We start from the raw sequence: 15,513 nt of genomic DNA, 5'->3' as shown, positions 1-15,513 counted from the left end.
TGCCACACACACCCGGGGCAGCGGCGACCGGGAGCGCTGCGTGAGCGGCGGCGGCGGCCCTGGGCACGGGAGCGGGCAGGAGCGGAGGTACGCACCGCCCCGGGGTGGCGGGGGGCCGGCGGGGGTCCCCTCTGCCCCCCCTACCCCGGCGCAGCCGGAGGGCAGGGCCCCGGGAGGCCGCTCCTTTCCGGTTCGCCCCGGGGACACGGGTCTGCCGCGGACACGGCGCTGGATGGGGCCGGGGAATCGGTGACAGCGAGGCATCACGGCTGCGGAGCCGGCTCAGGTGCTTCGCACCGGTGGCATTTCACCCGGCGCCGCGGGCCAGGGTGCGCAGCGGGGAATGGAATTTGAACCCCCGGCGCACCCTCGGTCGGCGGAATCAGCCCACGAAGTCCCTGACCTTTTTGTGCGCTCCGCACCCCTGCCAAGCGCAGGCCGGCCTTTGCTCCCCCCAAGGAGAGGAAGGCTCCGGTGCTCTCGCTGCGGGAGCAGGCAGGTATGGTGCGAGCCTGGCGGCCACACGCAAATCCGGCTACTGTGCGAGCTGTGAGACAGCAGCAGGCTGAGGTGGAGCAGGAGGAGTTAGTCGGGCTGAGTCATGATTGGGTTCGCCCCCGTTGAGCCTGTCTTCCTCGCTGCCTGTGATCTGCAGACTGCTGACGTTCCGATTTCCCTCCTTTACTTTTTTTGCTAGGGATGACCTCTAAGGATGCTTCAGGTGAAGCTCATAGTAACTGGAGATGACTTTGGCTATTGTCCTCGGAGAAACCAAGGCATCGTGGACTGTTTCCTGGCTGGTGCGGTATCTAACGTGTCCCTTCTAGTCAACGGAAGTGCTGCAGCAGATGCAGCCAAGCTGGCAAGGAGGTAAGCTACTTTCTTTAGCTCCTTTGTGGACAGCCTCCCCAGGCCATCCACGCAAAGCCAAGCCTGTAAAATCTAGTGTTTTGTAGCCCCAGTACAAACACTGTATCACAGCCCAGGCTGGTATAAGAAAACCAGATTCCAGGCATATTTACTAAGACGCTTCATAGTAAACCCAGTGACCTGCCAACTGTACCCGTAATGGCTCTTTCTCTGCTGTTAGCCACTGCAGTGCACCTTTTTTTCCCCTTGGGATAGAATGCTACTTACACAACTTGACTAGCAGAGTTTGGGTTTGTTGGACTTTCTTTTCCCACACTTCCAAAAGATGTGCCATCAGAATGAAAGTCCACGCTATATACCCAGAGCAAGCTGCTACCCCTAAAACTATTAGACTATAAAAGCACAAATCTTTAAATCTCATTTATTTTGATGCATTTCAGCCAGGCTGAACACAGGATCAGCCAGGTTCATTGAAGGATCAGGGAAAGGTGTGATTCTGCGAGGGCTAAGTTGTTAAGTCTGGGCAGCGGAAAACTTGTTTTTTCCACCCCAGAAACCTTTTAAAAAAGCACCTCAATATTTCTATTAATTCAAGGCTTGATAAATCCATTTGCAAAACCTGCATACATAAAGAGAGGGACGATACCTTGTACTTACCACCTTTACTCCTTCACGAACTTTTCAGAGAGGTTGCTGGCACACTTGTGGCTCTGTAAGAAATCAAATGCTATGTGTCATTCTCCTAGGCTAGCCCAGCAAATCCTTTAATAGGAAGCATTACTTGTATTTAGAAGGTAAAACCCAGCTAATACATCGCTCCAGTGTGGGCAGGCACTTGGAAGCAGGAGTATGTTCTGAAAGAGAGAGCAGCAGGGTTCAGAAACAATTCAGGAAAGCAGAAAAGGAAAGGAGCTGTACTGGTACTGGAAGAACTGAGACCTTATGCTTCAAATAAAGCTGCTGCAGAGGACAGTTGCATGAGAGTCACGCTGCCCTTGTTCTCCTTGAGCATCTCGCCCCAGTTTGGCTGTGATTTTAGGGGTACTTGGAAATTGCTTGCAGCTTGTTCCTTTGATGTTAGGTGGTACAGAAAAGCCAGGGTGTGGTGTTAGTGGCAAGCTGGTCTTCTGTTGAAAAGGTTAGAGATTACACACAAACATTGTGAGAGGAACTGCCTCTGAGATAAGGGGAGAGGTGGAAGGACACAACACTGTTGAGATGCCTAAAATCCTGTTAGTAAATGAGACAAATGTAAAACAGAGATAAAGCCAGCACTTCTCTCAGACACAGAGGCACCATGAAACCCTTTAAGCCCCAATGCTTGGGTAATGTTGTCAGCTATTTTAGCAGTGGTCTTTAGCAGGCTTTTAAATATAGAATCCACCTGGCCTCATTTCCATAGGCGGAAATTAGGCCATGCAATCAGAGGTTTAAAAAACATCTTTGAGTCCAGGTCATGACACTTGTGCTGACAGCTGGTATGGGTGTGAAAAACCAGGTTAGAGGGCAGGTGACAGCAGAAGCTGCAACCTGCTGCTACAATTTCATTCTTTTGGGGAGGTAGTTTTGAATTGTAAATGTGAATGAAATGGATTTATATTTATTTCTGACAATATAAGCAGGGTGACTTTGGGAACATCTGTTCAGCACTGAAGATCAACAGCCCAGGTTCTGCAATTCCTCGTTTGTGTAACTCTCTGCAGTTGTATTCAGCCTTACCCACACATGGGGGAAGCATTTGCAGGTTTGGGAAAAAGGGTTGGTCATGTTCTAATGCAAGCCCGACTTCAGGTGCTGCTAGTACACATGCACTTAATTGGCACCTATGCATGTAAATGAAATCTTGTGTCACCCTTAAGATGTTTGTTCCTCTGTTGCAGAGGTTCACGCAAACTCTTTTTAGACACAGATATCTAATAGGTCAGACTTACTAGAAATGTCATTAAGTCCTCCTCGTCATATGGTGCAAAAATGGGAAAGCATCACTGTTGCTTGACTGCCTTGCCACTGTTATTCCCTCTTCCCCCTGCTTGGTGTTGTCTCCCATCCCACTGTGAATATTGAGGCTTTGCAACATTTTGTGGTTTATGGGATGAAAGTCTGCCCTGTATTTTCTCCCCATGTTTGTATTCCCCCACAGACACTCAACTAAGCAAGTACAATATATACACACATGCATATGTGCTTAACTCCATAGCAGACATTTCAGCCTTGACCAGTGGGTGTAAGCAGGGAGACTGGATCTATCACCAGCTGAGATAAGAGGTTTGAAGCAAGTAGCTTGCTCTTTCCTGCAGTGCATTCCAGTGTTGGGGGATTTGGTCTTTTGCACACATGGTGCCAGGGTTGTCAGAGTGCTGGACTGTTTCTATGGCTTGTGGAGATTATCTGAGTGGCTCTTGATTAACTGTCTGTGACATGGTTGCTCATCACTGCAGGTCTTGGGCTCTCTCTCCTCACCTGGTTTTCAGTTAATTGGACACAGGCAAAGCTAATTAGTAACAAGACAACTTTTCTTGCAGGATAGTCCTCCTTAAGCACCTCATGCTGCTCTGCAACGTTAGGACTCAGCATCTTTCAGAAAGGAACACAGTTCCTCTGGAATTTTATTTTTCCCTTCATTTTCACAATAATTCTGTAGGCTTCTGAGTATACCATCTGTTGCCCTGTGTTTTGATTAGAAGCCTTGGCAGAAATTTGATGGTAGTCAGCAGATCTTTGTATCAGTTCTAACGCAAACTAATTGCAAAACAGCAGAACCAAACAGTAAATAATACACCTTCCCCGACATCTAGGTTCTTGATCTTGGGCTTTTCTTGTTCACTGTCACAACTGGGCTAAAAGAAGGGACCCACTCACTGCAAAAGAGAAGTTTCAGCAGAGGCCTGATTCATCACCAAATGACAAACCTATTGATAGCAACTGCTAGAGCAGTACATAACCACAACAGCAGGTGGGAGAACAGACTTCCATTGTGGGTTTGGTTTTTTTTTCAGTAACTCAAAACTTTTTTTTTTTTTTTTTTTATGGGGCATAGACTGACTGCGACTTCCTGGTTATCCATATAATATAATCTTGATTTTCTACTTACCAAGCCTCACCTTGAAGTCAGCCAGTCTTCCTGGTGATTATTCCAGAGCCTTTCCCAGAGACTGGAAGGGTTATTTTGTTACCTGAAATTAGTAGGTCCCTTCATTTTTCCTTAGAAACATCGAGATAGCAGAAATAGAGAGACCTAAGATTGTTTGCTGCCATGTTTTCCCCCCTTTTATCAACAGCTCAGTTGTCACTGAGTATTAGGACCCTTTTCCAGATAATTATATCTAAATACTTGATGAAGAGTGACATATTTTAGAACACAACCTCAGTCTTCCTCGTTTTTCTGCAGTTTAAATGCTGAACATCAGCTACACAAAAGCTGAAACCCCCACAACATCTGGGTACATTTAATAGGAGAATCTAACAAAACCACATTTAATTGCTGTCTGTGTTTTCACTTCCTTTCCCATCAACACTAATTGCAAAATGTGTGTGTAAATTGTGACTTAATTCTGACCCTCCCAGTCAACATCTGACTAATCTAGAAGTCTCTCATGCTTTCTCATCACCCTTTTATCTGACTGTTAATCACATAGCAGACAGTTCCACTGCTGAACTGTGTTTGGGTTAGGGGTGGGGCCCAATCTGAGGCTTTGAACTAGAATCTGAGATCATATTAACTTTACTGGCAACAGCACTTTTTGCTGATGTAAGGTCATGGACACAGGAGCTTCAGTTGATACAAAGATGTAATTAAAAGGAAAGTCATGTCCCTAAGCTATATTACAGAACCAGTTCTTAACACTGCAGAAGCTTTGGAGGGTTTCTTCCAGCAGAAATAAGTCCTTAGCAGTAATAGAGCAAGACAAGATGCTATTTGATGAAAGACAGTTAGATCTTACAGTTTGCTGAAGGGTGAAAGGGGCGGGGGGGAAGTATGCAAATGCCAAAATGCAAAAACTAAGAGGTGTACTTTTTTGCACAAAGCACAGCCTTGCTTTGGCTGCAGGCACTTGGATGTTTACTGAAGCAGGATGTCTAGATACAGATAGTTACATGAGGCTCTTAATTGTGCCACAATTGGGCTGACACCTGATGAACCAGTAATTTCCAGGATAAGGATACGAACAGGATGCTGAAGGTGGCATCTGTTTATCCATCAAGGAAAAGAGTAAGTGCCATGCTTATGCCAGAGCATGCAGCCTTCAGCAAGACAACTGGGACTGTGCTCGGCGCGTCACGTAATTCCCACAGCCACTGCAACTGTTCCCAGGAATGCAGGAACTGCAAAGGGTCCATGCTGTGGCCAGGCAGAACCCAGGGCACTGTTAGTCATCCACCAAGCTCAGAAAAGTGCAAAGCTGGTGGGCTGTTTAAAGAGTGACTCAGTATAGTAACAGTCTCCAGGAACCCTTTACTGCTAAGGATGTGAGTGAACAGGGATTGCAGCTGCACAAAAGCCCATTGCCTCAGCAGAGACATTTGTTCAGAGCGTTCGTGTGGCAAAACAAGCAACTACTTGAAAAGGAAGCATTTAGCTGATTCTATTTCCTCTCTCTATTTGATGACTGGGCTGGGCTTGCTGACTCAGAAATCTTTCCAGACTGAATTCCTTGTTACCCCTTGTAGCATTTGTTGTAAGGGTATCTCCCCCCCCCAGTCCTTTACAGGGCATGCTGAGCAGAGAACCACAGAGCCAGGCTGGCTTTAACAACCAACTTTCTCTCAGTGGAAACAGCTCACTAATGGATTAACCTTAGTGGCTGCAGAAGCTACCGGCCTGAACCTCTTCTCAACAAGCTCACAGACAGCCCAGTCTAATGCTCCTTATGCTATAGGAGTACACACGTGGAGACACTGTCCTTTGGCTTTATCAGGAGTGAACTGAACCCCTGTGCTAAATCCTGCTCTACATCTGTGCATTCTCCAGCACAGTGGGACAGACTTGCAAACACCTAGACATGGGCCTCTCCAAACAGATTGTGGAAGGGCCATTGCTGCTTAAAACAACCATCAAAATGAGTTTAGAGATACCAAGCAGATTCCTCAGCATCATTTTGTTTTGGCAACACTGGCTGTTACTGCAGTGCTTTTACTGCAGAAACTAAACTGTTGCTTGAAGCTCAATGCCAATCATTTTATTTTGAATTTTGGGCGGAGCAATCAGCAGTTAGACTTGACTGGCAAATGTCCCATCTATAAAGGACTTAGGCAGAAGAGTGGGTATGAGGCCAAACCCACAACAGCTGAGCTCTGTTCCCAGTGTGGCATCACATGCTGTATAAGCTGCTTGAGCTGCTGGTCTCTGCTTCAGTATTTCAGCCAATAAAATAGCAGATACTTTACAGTCTTTGAAAGATGTGGGTAACTATAAAGTATGTTTGTGTAGTAGAAACAATCATCCACCTTCTGAAAAAGGGGCCCTTCCAGGATATTCCCATAACTTCACTTTTCTCTCTGTCTTTTTTACAATACAGCATGCCTTGGCATTGTTCTTTGGTTGCAGAAGCTACATTTCAGTGGTGAGAGGCACTCAGAAGCAAAAGTCAGTCCAGTGTGTGTAGCAGTCAGTAGGAAAAAAGCCTGTTGGTTCAGTCTTAAAGCCCAAGCCTCCGGTCAGGACAGAGCATGACTGGAGCCCTGTCTCCCAAGGCACAGCCCAGCTAATTACTATAATGCTTTAAGTTTTGCTCATGTTTTCATCTCATTGCACTTAGAACTTTAGATACTCATGCAGTGCGTGTCAGGACGGTTAGGAATAAACACCAGGCAGCAGGGCATTTGGTGCTGAATAGGAGCATCATTTGGCTCATTGCATCCAGAGGAAACACACATATTCTAGCTAGCAGCTAGCACCCTGCTGTGCCCACTGTATTGTCCTCCTTCCCATATCCTTACAGCTTTCCCAGCATGCCTGCTTCTGTGCGTCTCCCACAGATGAATATTTCTGAACAAGTTTCTCTTGTGCTGTGCTTTGAGTTTTGGTTTCAGTCCCTGTACACTAGAGCCATTAAACACTAGCAGTTCCTCTTCAGATGCCTCAGCATGGACAGTCTGTCAAACCAGCCAGGACTAAGCCTAAGAGAAAACTATTAAGATATTCAGCTGGTGTTAGCCAAAGCTCTGAAACATGCTCTAATGTTACAGTCAGAGTCTCCCCTTACAGTGAGAACAAGGCCAGCTCTCTCTGCACTTCCACGTTCTGCACATTCCCCTGGTTTCAGCTCAGGCGGAGGAGTGGCTCTAATGTTACGCAGTGCAGTGCCTGGCTCCTTGGTGTCCCACACCTGTTGGAGGGGCTTGCCTTTTCCTGGAAATAGCTTCCCTCACAGCATTTGACGCATTGCAAAATTGGAGGTAGTTCATTCGATGCTCCTGGGAGACAACACTGAGAGCCTCAGCTGTTCATTTCTTGCCCTCCCACAACACATGAGAAGGAGGGCGCTCAACAAAAAAAGTCTTCCATCTGCTGATTCATGGTAACACATGAATCCTTTTTCTTGCAGACAGCAGTGGCTGTGGTACAAATAATGCTATCAGCTGATGCAGTGAGAGCTTCCCAGAGACATGATAAAGAATCTGGGGTGGACTTCTAAAAAAACCCAAAACTAAACCACAGGCTTGCTCTCTGCCTTTGGGCTCATGCAGGGTACACAGCAGGTCACAGGATGGAGGGGAAGGCCTCCTGCCACAGCACCCCTTCTACACTGCCTCCTGCCCTGCCATCAGCTGCCTGCTTAAGGGCCCCCACTCCCAATGACAGCACCTTCCACTTCTTGTATTAGCAAGGAGTGAGTGTGCATGTCATGTGCTCAGGGCCCATGTAGGAAAACCAGATGAACATTTATTGTCAATTATACAATCAGGCCCTGCTGCAGAGAAATCACCAAATCAGAAAAGCCAGAGAGGACCTTTCTCTCTGTGAGCTGTTTTGCTCCATTAAGCAAAAATTCAAGCTCCCTAAGCACACAGTGGACTGGAAAGACATGGACTCATTTTGTTTCACAGAGCTGTCCATACAACTTGACTCATAACATTTATGACTTTGAGAAGGAGCAGCATCTAGCAACAGACTACACCATCCGCCTGGAAGCACAAGACATGGAAGAGCCAGGAAAAGAGACTTTCAGTCCTGCAAAGGCCAAAGCCTTAGGACCTAAAGGAGCTATAAATGACTTTGACTTGGTCCAATCCATCTACAATCCTTCTGTCTCCAGTAACTTGGTGCTTCACTAGTCACCTTCAGGGCAGCAGACAGAAGGGGAAGATCTGTTTTTTGCCCACTTTGCCTAAATGGAGATTGCTTTTGGTTTCCCCCTTGTGGTACAAGGGCTGTAACAGGGACAGATCATGCCCAGTTTTAGCAGCTCTATGCAGAAGTTCCAGGAAGAATTTAAAGCATCACAGACTTGTTGCCTTGAAATTAAATCTGCACCATGACTCAGACTGGCAGCACAGAAGGAACATTGCAGTTCTGTCATTTACTTACTGTGTCTTGGAAAAAGTTTCAAAGCATCATTTTGGCCACTGATTCTGAGGATTTCCAGAAGTGCTAATGAAACTCAGCACAAATCTGAGCACTCACAGGTCCTGTTTTTATTGTATAGGGGAATCCACAGCACAGATGAAGAAGGAAACACCAACACTCTGCAAAGCCCTGTGGCTGAGAGCTGCTCTGCAGATACACTAGCTCCATAGTTCCGTTTAATTTCTTTTTTCCTTTTTTCTTTTCCTTTTCCCCCCCTTTTCTTTTTAATGTTGCAGAGTGCAACTAGTTAATACATTGTACCCTTGTGATTCCTTAGCAAGGCTCTGCACTTACACTGCCAATCTCCCTGCAGTAATCCTTTGTCTGTGCCAGAGAGATGCTACTTTGTACAGCTTAGCCTTGTCTCCCAGTGAGTGATCATCTGCACCAGTAGACAGAAACCTGGCCACTGTGGGCAATTTCAGCTGCAGCCTCTTGGACCAGGAAACCCTTAAACTCAGACAGCATTTACACTCGTAGCCTATACTGTTGCCGTAACAGCTGCCTTGGGCACTGTTTATATGTGACTGGATTCTACTTAAGGGCAGCTTTGGAAGTTGTCAAGTAAAACTCAAACATCTCATAAATGTAGTATCTTTAATAGGGTGAACAACTCAAGGGAATACCTAGCAAGGGCCAATAAATTGCTTTAGAAAAGGGTTGCAAGGTCCAGATTTTTCTTTTAGTAACTAGTAACTGCAGGGCAGTTAGTAGTAGCATACAATTATAGCATTTAGTGCAGTTACAGCATTTTAATGCAGTTATAGCATTTAGCCTGAGATACCTCGTGGCTGCTCTCTCCACAAGTCAGGGTGGGAAGAGTTGGGGGAGTCTCTCAGACCGGCCCTTGGCAGACTGCACAGGGTTGCTGTTACCTGGAGATATTCTGCTCTGGTTAGTGTTGTTCTGTGTTCCTTTCTAGAAAAGCAGGAATACAAAGATGTACTCCACTGAGTACAACACCACTTTTTAGATCAGTCCAGATCTTTCACTGAAATCTCCCCCTTTGGCCACAGTAAGGAAGGTAGAGGTGCAAAGCTTAACAGGCATTTCATTTCTGTTACAGATACAACATCCCAATAGGCCTGCATGCCAACCTCTCCGAGGGCTCTCCTGTATGTGAGGTGCTCAAGACAAACTCTTCTCTGCTCAACCAAGATGGATTCTTCCATGGGAAAATGGGATTCAGAACAGCTCTATCAAAAGGTCTCCTGAATATGTCAGAGGTAGGAGAAAGCCAGATACAACCATGCAATTTGCTTTCCTGATAGAGATCAGCCTGCACTTATCCCAGCACATAACAGCTGAAGATCTTTCCCAGGTCCCAGCTGTGACTAAGCTTAGAGATGAACCTTGACTGTGTTGCCTGGGCAGCTGGACCTGGCATTCTGCGTCCTGGACCTGGCTCTGCCAAAGGCTCTGCAGCCTCTGAGAACTCATTCCTCCCTGCTTCAGTGCCTCCGTACACTGATGTCCTGTTAAATACTTATCTGAGGAGGCAGAAGAGGCATTGGAACGGATATTTACAAAACCCCTAGAGATCAGTAAAAGGAAAATGCCAGAGAAGTGCTAAGTAGGCAGTAGGCTTTTCATCACCTTGTGAGAGGCTTTTGTTGTCTAGGGAGATGGCTGGTTTTGTCCCATGAGCAAGGATGGATCTGTTCACGTGATCAAAACTGCCTACGGGATATGAGCACCCATTTCCCCATTCATTTTAAAGGGAAATGGGTATTCAAACAGCCTATGTATTTTAGAAAATCCCACTATCAGCACCATCCACATAAAGACTCCCATGCCTAAGGGAGGTTCTAGGCAACCCAGCGGCATCGCATGTCCATTTTATACATCATAGCACTTTGTGCCTCCCAGGACCGCACCCCAAGTACTGGCCAGCAAGGTCTCCAGCAGCCCCCTTGTGCTCTCCTCATCTCAGCCTGCTGACAGGTTTTGCTCTGACCCTTCTCTGCTGCGCAGGTGAAGCAGGAGCTGAAGGCCCAGGTGGAGCTGTTCCATGAGCTGACAGGTCACCTACCTCCTCACATGGATGGGCACCAGCACATCCACGTCCTCCCAGGTAAGAAGGGAGTCTTCTTCCCAGCGCTGAGCAGGTGAGAGAGTCAGAGAGTCAGCTCAGAGGGGACTGACTCCCCTTGCCACAGCTCCCTGTTTGGGCAATAAACCTCACCTTAAGAGACTTGCTCTACAATTGCAGTGTGAATGTTCCCACCTGGGCCCTGGGGAGACAGTGCTGCCCCGGGCCCAAATTGGCTGCTTGGTGACCTGGGTCTTCCCATAGCAGCACAAGAGGATTAATGGCACCAATGGCTCAGGTTATACCTTTTCCTCCAAGGACTGATAATTCACCTCAGCGTCCTAACTCCATGCTCCCACCCACATCGAAGGAGGCAGACCAGGGCCATCAGCAGACTGGCCAGTTTAAACTGGAATGTTTGAGTTTGCAAAAGCTGTTAGCTCCTTCAGGTGCTACAAGAACTCCATCCTGTCAGTTGTGTTTCTGCACCAGTCTCTGCAGGCCTCAGCATGCTTTACAGAGATGAGCAAGTATCTTTAGTCCCCGTTTTGCAAATAAGGTCACTGTGGTACAGAAATGGAAAACTGAGTGAGCAAAAAAAATCCGGATTTCCCCACTCCAGCACTCAGCTGCCTCAGATGACATTGCTTTTGGCAATTTACCCTCACAACAAATCTGGCTGTGCAGGGACTTGATGAAGAACTTGTTCCTGACAGTGCATCACCTCTGGTGCACTCTAGGACCAGAGTCACTAACTTAGAAGGGGTTGCTGGACTAAATGCTCAGTGCTGGAGGGAAGACAAGGCACCTTATAGCAGATGTTGAGGGAGTAATGTCTCCAGTACAGAAGGGGACTCCCATCCAGATGGAGAAAACCATTTCGGCAGAAGATAAGCCAAATGGGATTATATTTTCTTAAACATGGAAAGACGTCTCTGTGCTAACAGCTTGCAGGGGACATGATGAGCTGGGTATCTAATTCGTGACTATAGTGTCTCTGTTTTTACTTACAGAAGTCAGGCACGTATTTGCAGAGGTGTTAGAGGAATATGGGATTAAGTACACACGTGTCCCAATAGAGCCAGGCCTTCATAACTGTGACTGGATTCCACCATCCCTGATGGACTTTTATCTGGGAGTAGAAGAAGATTCTTTTAACACCGTGGATGTGTTTACAAGGCATGGAATAAGGTAAGACAGGCATTACTCATCCTTTTTTTAGTAAAGCTTTAGATCTTATCAGTTCCTGATAGCATCTTTTCAGAATGGAACACCACCTTTCTCTTTCCGCTTTGGGGCTTACAAGAAGGTTTAGGAGGAGTACAAAAGTGCTGGGGGCACTACTGCTTAGTAAGAAGTTTTGCTTGAACAGAGATGACTCACTTCTCACCTGAAAGGGATTGTTCTTTTAGGGTATGTTTCTCAGCCTTTCTAGTGAAGCTGCACTAGCCTGGCATCTGGGACAGGAGGAGGCTGAAGTGCTGTATCAACACTGGAATTTTAGAAGTATGATCTAGGGAAAGTTTTCAAGAAATAACTTTTCATCTCCCTGGAATAGTGGAGAAAGGCTTTTATGTAGCAGGGAAGAGACTAATTAGAAACAAGCATTTGTTGTTAAGGGGAGGCATGAAGCTCAGAGCTTGCAGTGCCACAGCAGGTGACCACTGCTCTAAGCAAACAATCTTGTCAGTGTTCTGCATCTCAGGGGCCAAACCCAAAAAGCTCAACCCTTCCCCCAATAACATACTTTTCTTAAAGGCTTAGACATGTTTTATGGATTAAAGACGTTTTATGGATTAAAGACATTTCATTTGAGACCCTTGCAGTCACCTGTCCTTTGGGGCAAATTTCATTACTTTCTCAGTCTACTGAAAAAGAAGTTCTTGTGTGTTTTTTTGTTGTTGTTGTTGTTGTTTTTTGTTTTTTGTTTTTTGTTTTGTTTTTGTATAAATTGTTCTGAATGCTTGCAGTAGGCTGGCATTTCACCATGCTCTTTCCAGCCGGAGCACACGGACTCTACTCAAACAGCCCATATTTAAGGGAGAGAAAGGCACAGCAATTCATAGAGCAGTTCCTCAGGAGACAGTAACCCTCCTTTTAGAGCAGTTTCACAACAGGGGCAGTGCAGGGGAGTTTAGTGGAAACCTCGCATGCTCCAGGGCTCCCCGTGCTACCAAAGGGGCAGGGGTGGTGTTGGTCTACCTCTGAGAAGCTGCTGCTCCAGCGATTCACCTCTCCAGAGGCGCAAAGAGGAACTCGTGGGGCTGCCCCAGCTGTGGCCACCCCTGCTTGGACACACACCATGCTCCACCTCGTCTCCTGGTGTTGGGAGAGGTGGGGAGGGACAAACGCTTACAAAATAAACACGTAACATGAGGAAACCCAGGAAAATAAGAAGAGTGCAGTCAGCTGAAGTCACAGGGAACCCAACTCTGCAACTCAATTTCAGCATCTGTGCAAAGAGGTACCACACTGAGCCCCTGGAGGTCAGTTTATGACACGGGAGAGCGCAAGACTGTGCTTACCACATAGCAATGAGGCATTAGCAAGTTTAGTCAGTTTACAGTTTAAAAAAGTTCAACTTTTTTCCTAAGTCCTGCAAACTTTTCTCAAGAAGAGCTGAATGTTCAGCTGGGCTTTTCCTTGATTGTGCAGGTAAAGACTCCAGCCTTGGTTTCTTCCAAAAACTTTCTCATTCTGCCCTCGCATACACTTGCACAGCCCTCCTGGGCTTGTATGTGCCACGCTAGAAGAACTGAGGTGTGTAGCCAGACTTGAACAAAGAATTGTGTTGAAGCTACGTAAGAAACCTCCTCTAGCTGGTGTCCTCTTAGCTGTGTGGTCTTTAGCAGTAACATTTTGTCCAGTGTTTTGCCTTTATTATGGCTCTTTGATACATTCTAGCAGGATGCTTTGTTAGCAGGGTGGTTTTCCATTTTATTTCAGTCACTTTTTTTGTCTCCACTTAGCCAAAGGTTATTTTCTAGAGATGGTTATTATTCAGGTTTTAATAGGCATAGCAATGGTAACTTATTTTGATAGTGTGGCATTTCTCAGTTTAGTTCTGCTCTTCCCTTTCATGCCAACAAAGTGCACCTGTAAGCTCACAGATGCCAGACAACCTTGTGCTGTGACAGTACACGTAAATACAGTAATAGCAGCAGTACTGGGGCTTTGCTGGGACTTTCTGTCAGAGTGAAGGACTGCTGCTTTAAATAGTATCCTGGTTTCAATAGTGAAAGCAGCAGCATTACTGGCTTGTAGTTCTGGTTTTACTTTTGTTTAAAGTCTTACACCCCCTCCCCCATTTTCTATCTTAATTTTTACGTAAATTTTGATTCCTAATCCACTGTATGTAAGACACTCTTTCCTAACTACCTCGTTGGCTATAATATCAGTGTTCCCTCCCCTGGCTACAGATGGCCAGACATTTACATAGGTTTGAGCACCATGGGCAAGAACATGTCTGTCAGTAACATCTGGAGTGCCATTGACACTGCCATCGTGGAGTTCACGTCCAAGGCGTCCTTACCCGCACAGCCGACGCCACAGAGCAGGACAGTAACGATTGAGCTGATGGTGCATCCAGGGTACCCGAGTGTCCCACCCGTCGGCGGCTGTGGGGATGGACCAGACGATTTCTCACAGTCCTGGGAGCGCCTCCATGAACTCCAGACGTTAATTAAGCCAGAGCTGCAGAGCCATTACAAAACCAGGAACATCCAGCTTTGTTCATTCAAAGATCTTTAGGTAAACAAGCACACATACATACATACGTGTATTCATACTCTGAAGATAGGCAGTTGCTAATGTCCCAAGAAGCCAGACCACTGTTATCAGTGTAATACCTCCTGGTACAGCTGACAGGAGCTGCAAACAGCCTGGGAACAGCATTAGGGTGTCCATGGAAGAGCAACACCCTGCGAGCAGCTACAGGCAGTGCCCCAGAGCCCTGACTGGCAGTTTTTAGGCCACAGCATCAGCTCTGAACGTGACAAACCTTGTGTCACCCACTTATGCACCGTTCCAGCACGGCATGGCAGCCAAGGCCCAGCCCTCCTCCCAGGGCTCAGTCCCTGCCAACGCGATAGTGAGCAGCACGGAAACACGGTCTGCTGCGAGGCCAAGGAGCACACTAGCACCCCGAGGGTTCCGATCATTTCTCTTTTTGGACTTACCTGCAAAAAAAGAAACGTGCTGGGGAGCAAGTGTTGCTCTGGAGCAACCGCTCAGTGTAGGCTGCCCACGGGAAGCCTGGCAACCTTCAGCATTTGGTTTTCTTAAAGTGCTTAGTCGTGGTCCCTTCCCCTCCACTTGTACCTGCCCATCGGAGGTGAGGGGTACGTTACCTTCAGAGCGTTTCTCTGGTCAGAGCAGTGGGATCACAGGTTTTGCACGGTGCTGCCTGCAGCCAAATTCCACATACGGCCTCAGCCAGCAGTAATTATGGCTCTTCCTCTTTATGTTGCCTCTTGGCACTGAGCCACCATAGGAAAGTAACATCAGCCACAGCCCTTTCAGAGAGGCTTTTTTTTTTTTTTTTGGATGACTTTGCAAGACCAGCAACTGTTGATCCATCTGCTATTTCAGTAACTGCTGCATATGAGAGCTCACCAGCAACTGTTCCTGCACTGCCCACTGCCTCTCATGAAAAATGCATGGGATGGCCGCGTACCAACTATGAGCAAGTCATCAAGTGGAGAAGGTCCTTGTATGTGTCCATTTTTATTCCTGTCATGAAAGCATTCGATCTTCAACAAGCCCTAGTAATACTGGCATGTTTAACTGTATTCTTAACTGTACCCTGTCACTCACATACAACTTTCACACAGGAAAAAAAATATTTTAGATTGTTTATGCTCATTTTCTGTGCAAAAGTGATCTATTTAACGTAATCATTTATGTTTTTTTTTATAATATTAAAAATGTCAAGATGATCATCATTCTTTTAAGTGAAAAATAAACTCAGGCCTTTTTCTATTGTAATGCTTCAGGAGGCTTTTGGTTTTAGTTATAGCTGGAGAGCAAAATGAACCCACTCACC

The 15,513-nt window shown here is 46.5% G+C and overlaps 1 protein-coding gene across 1 annotated transcript; it reads left to right on the top strand.

Annotated features, from left to right (window-relative positions):
* Positions 1-11: 11 nt before the first annotated feature.
* Positions 12-14,287, top strand: YDJC (YdjC homolog (bacterial)). Its single transcript, XM_010581626.1, has 6 exons — positions 12-87; positions 698-870; positions 9,504-9,663; positions 10,412-10,511; positions 11,483-11,660; positions 13,889-14,287. Exons 2-6 carry the CDS (start codon positions 713-715, stop codon positions 14,217-14,219), a joined length of 927 nt encoding a protein of 308 aa, XP_010579928.1. The 5' UTR covers positions 12-87; positions 698-712; the 3' UTR covers positions 14,220-14,287.
* Positions 14,288-15,513: the final 1,226 nt, after the last annotated feature.

Source organism: Haliaeetus leucocephalus, unplaced genomic scaffold (genome assembly GCF_000737465.1).
Source record: "Haliaeetus leucocephalus isolate CR32 unplaced genomic scaffold, Haliaeetus_leucocephalus-4.0 Scaffold802, whole genome shotgun sequence".
Lineage (NCBI taxonomy): Eukaryota > Metazoa > Chordata > Aves > Accipitriformes > Accipitridae > Haliaeetus > Haliaeetus leucocephalus.
This window is presented reverse-complemented; position numbering and strand designations above follow the sequence as displayed.

Bases quoted from the DNA above. Each gene is read 5' to 3' on its own strand.
- YDJC (XM_010581626.1), top strand. From the start codon at position 713: ATGCTTCAGGTGAAGCTCATAGTAACTGGAGATGACTTTGGCTATTGT. The intron at 9,664-10,411 runs GTAGGAGAAAGC...TCTGCTGCGCAG, and splicing joins GTCTCCTGAATATGTCAGAG to GTGAAGCAGGAGCTGAAGGC. The intron at 10,512-11,482 runs GTAAGAAGGGAG...TTTTACTTACAG, and splicing joins GCACATCCACGTCCTCCCAG to AAGTCAGGCACGTATTTGCA.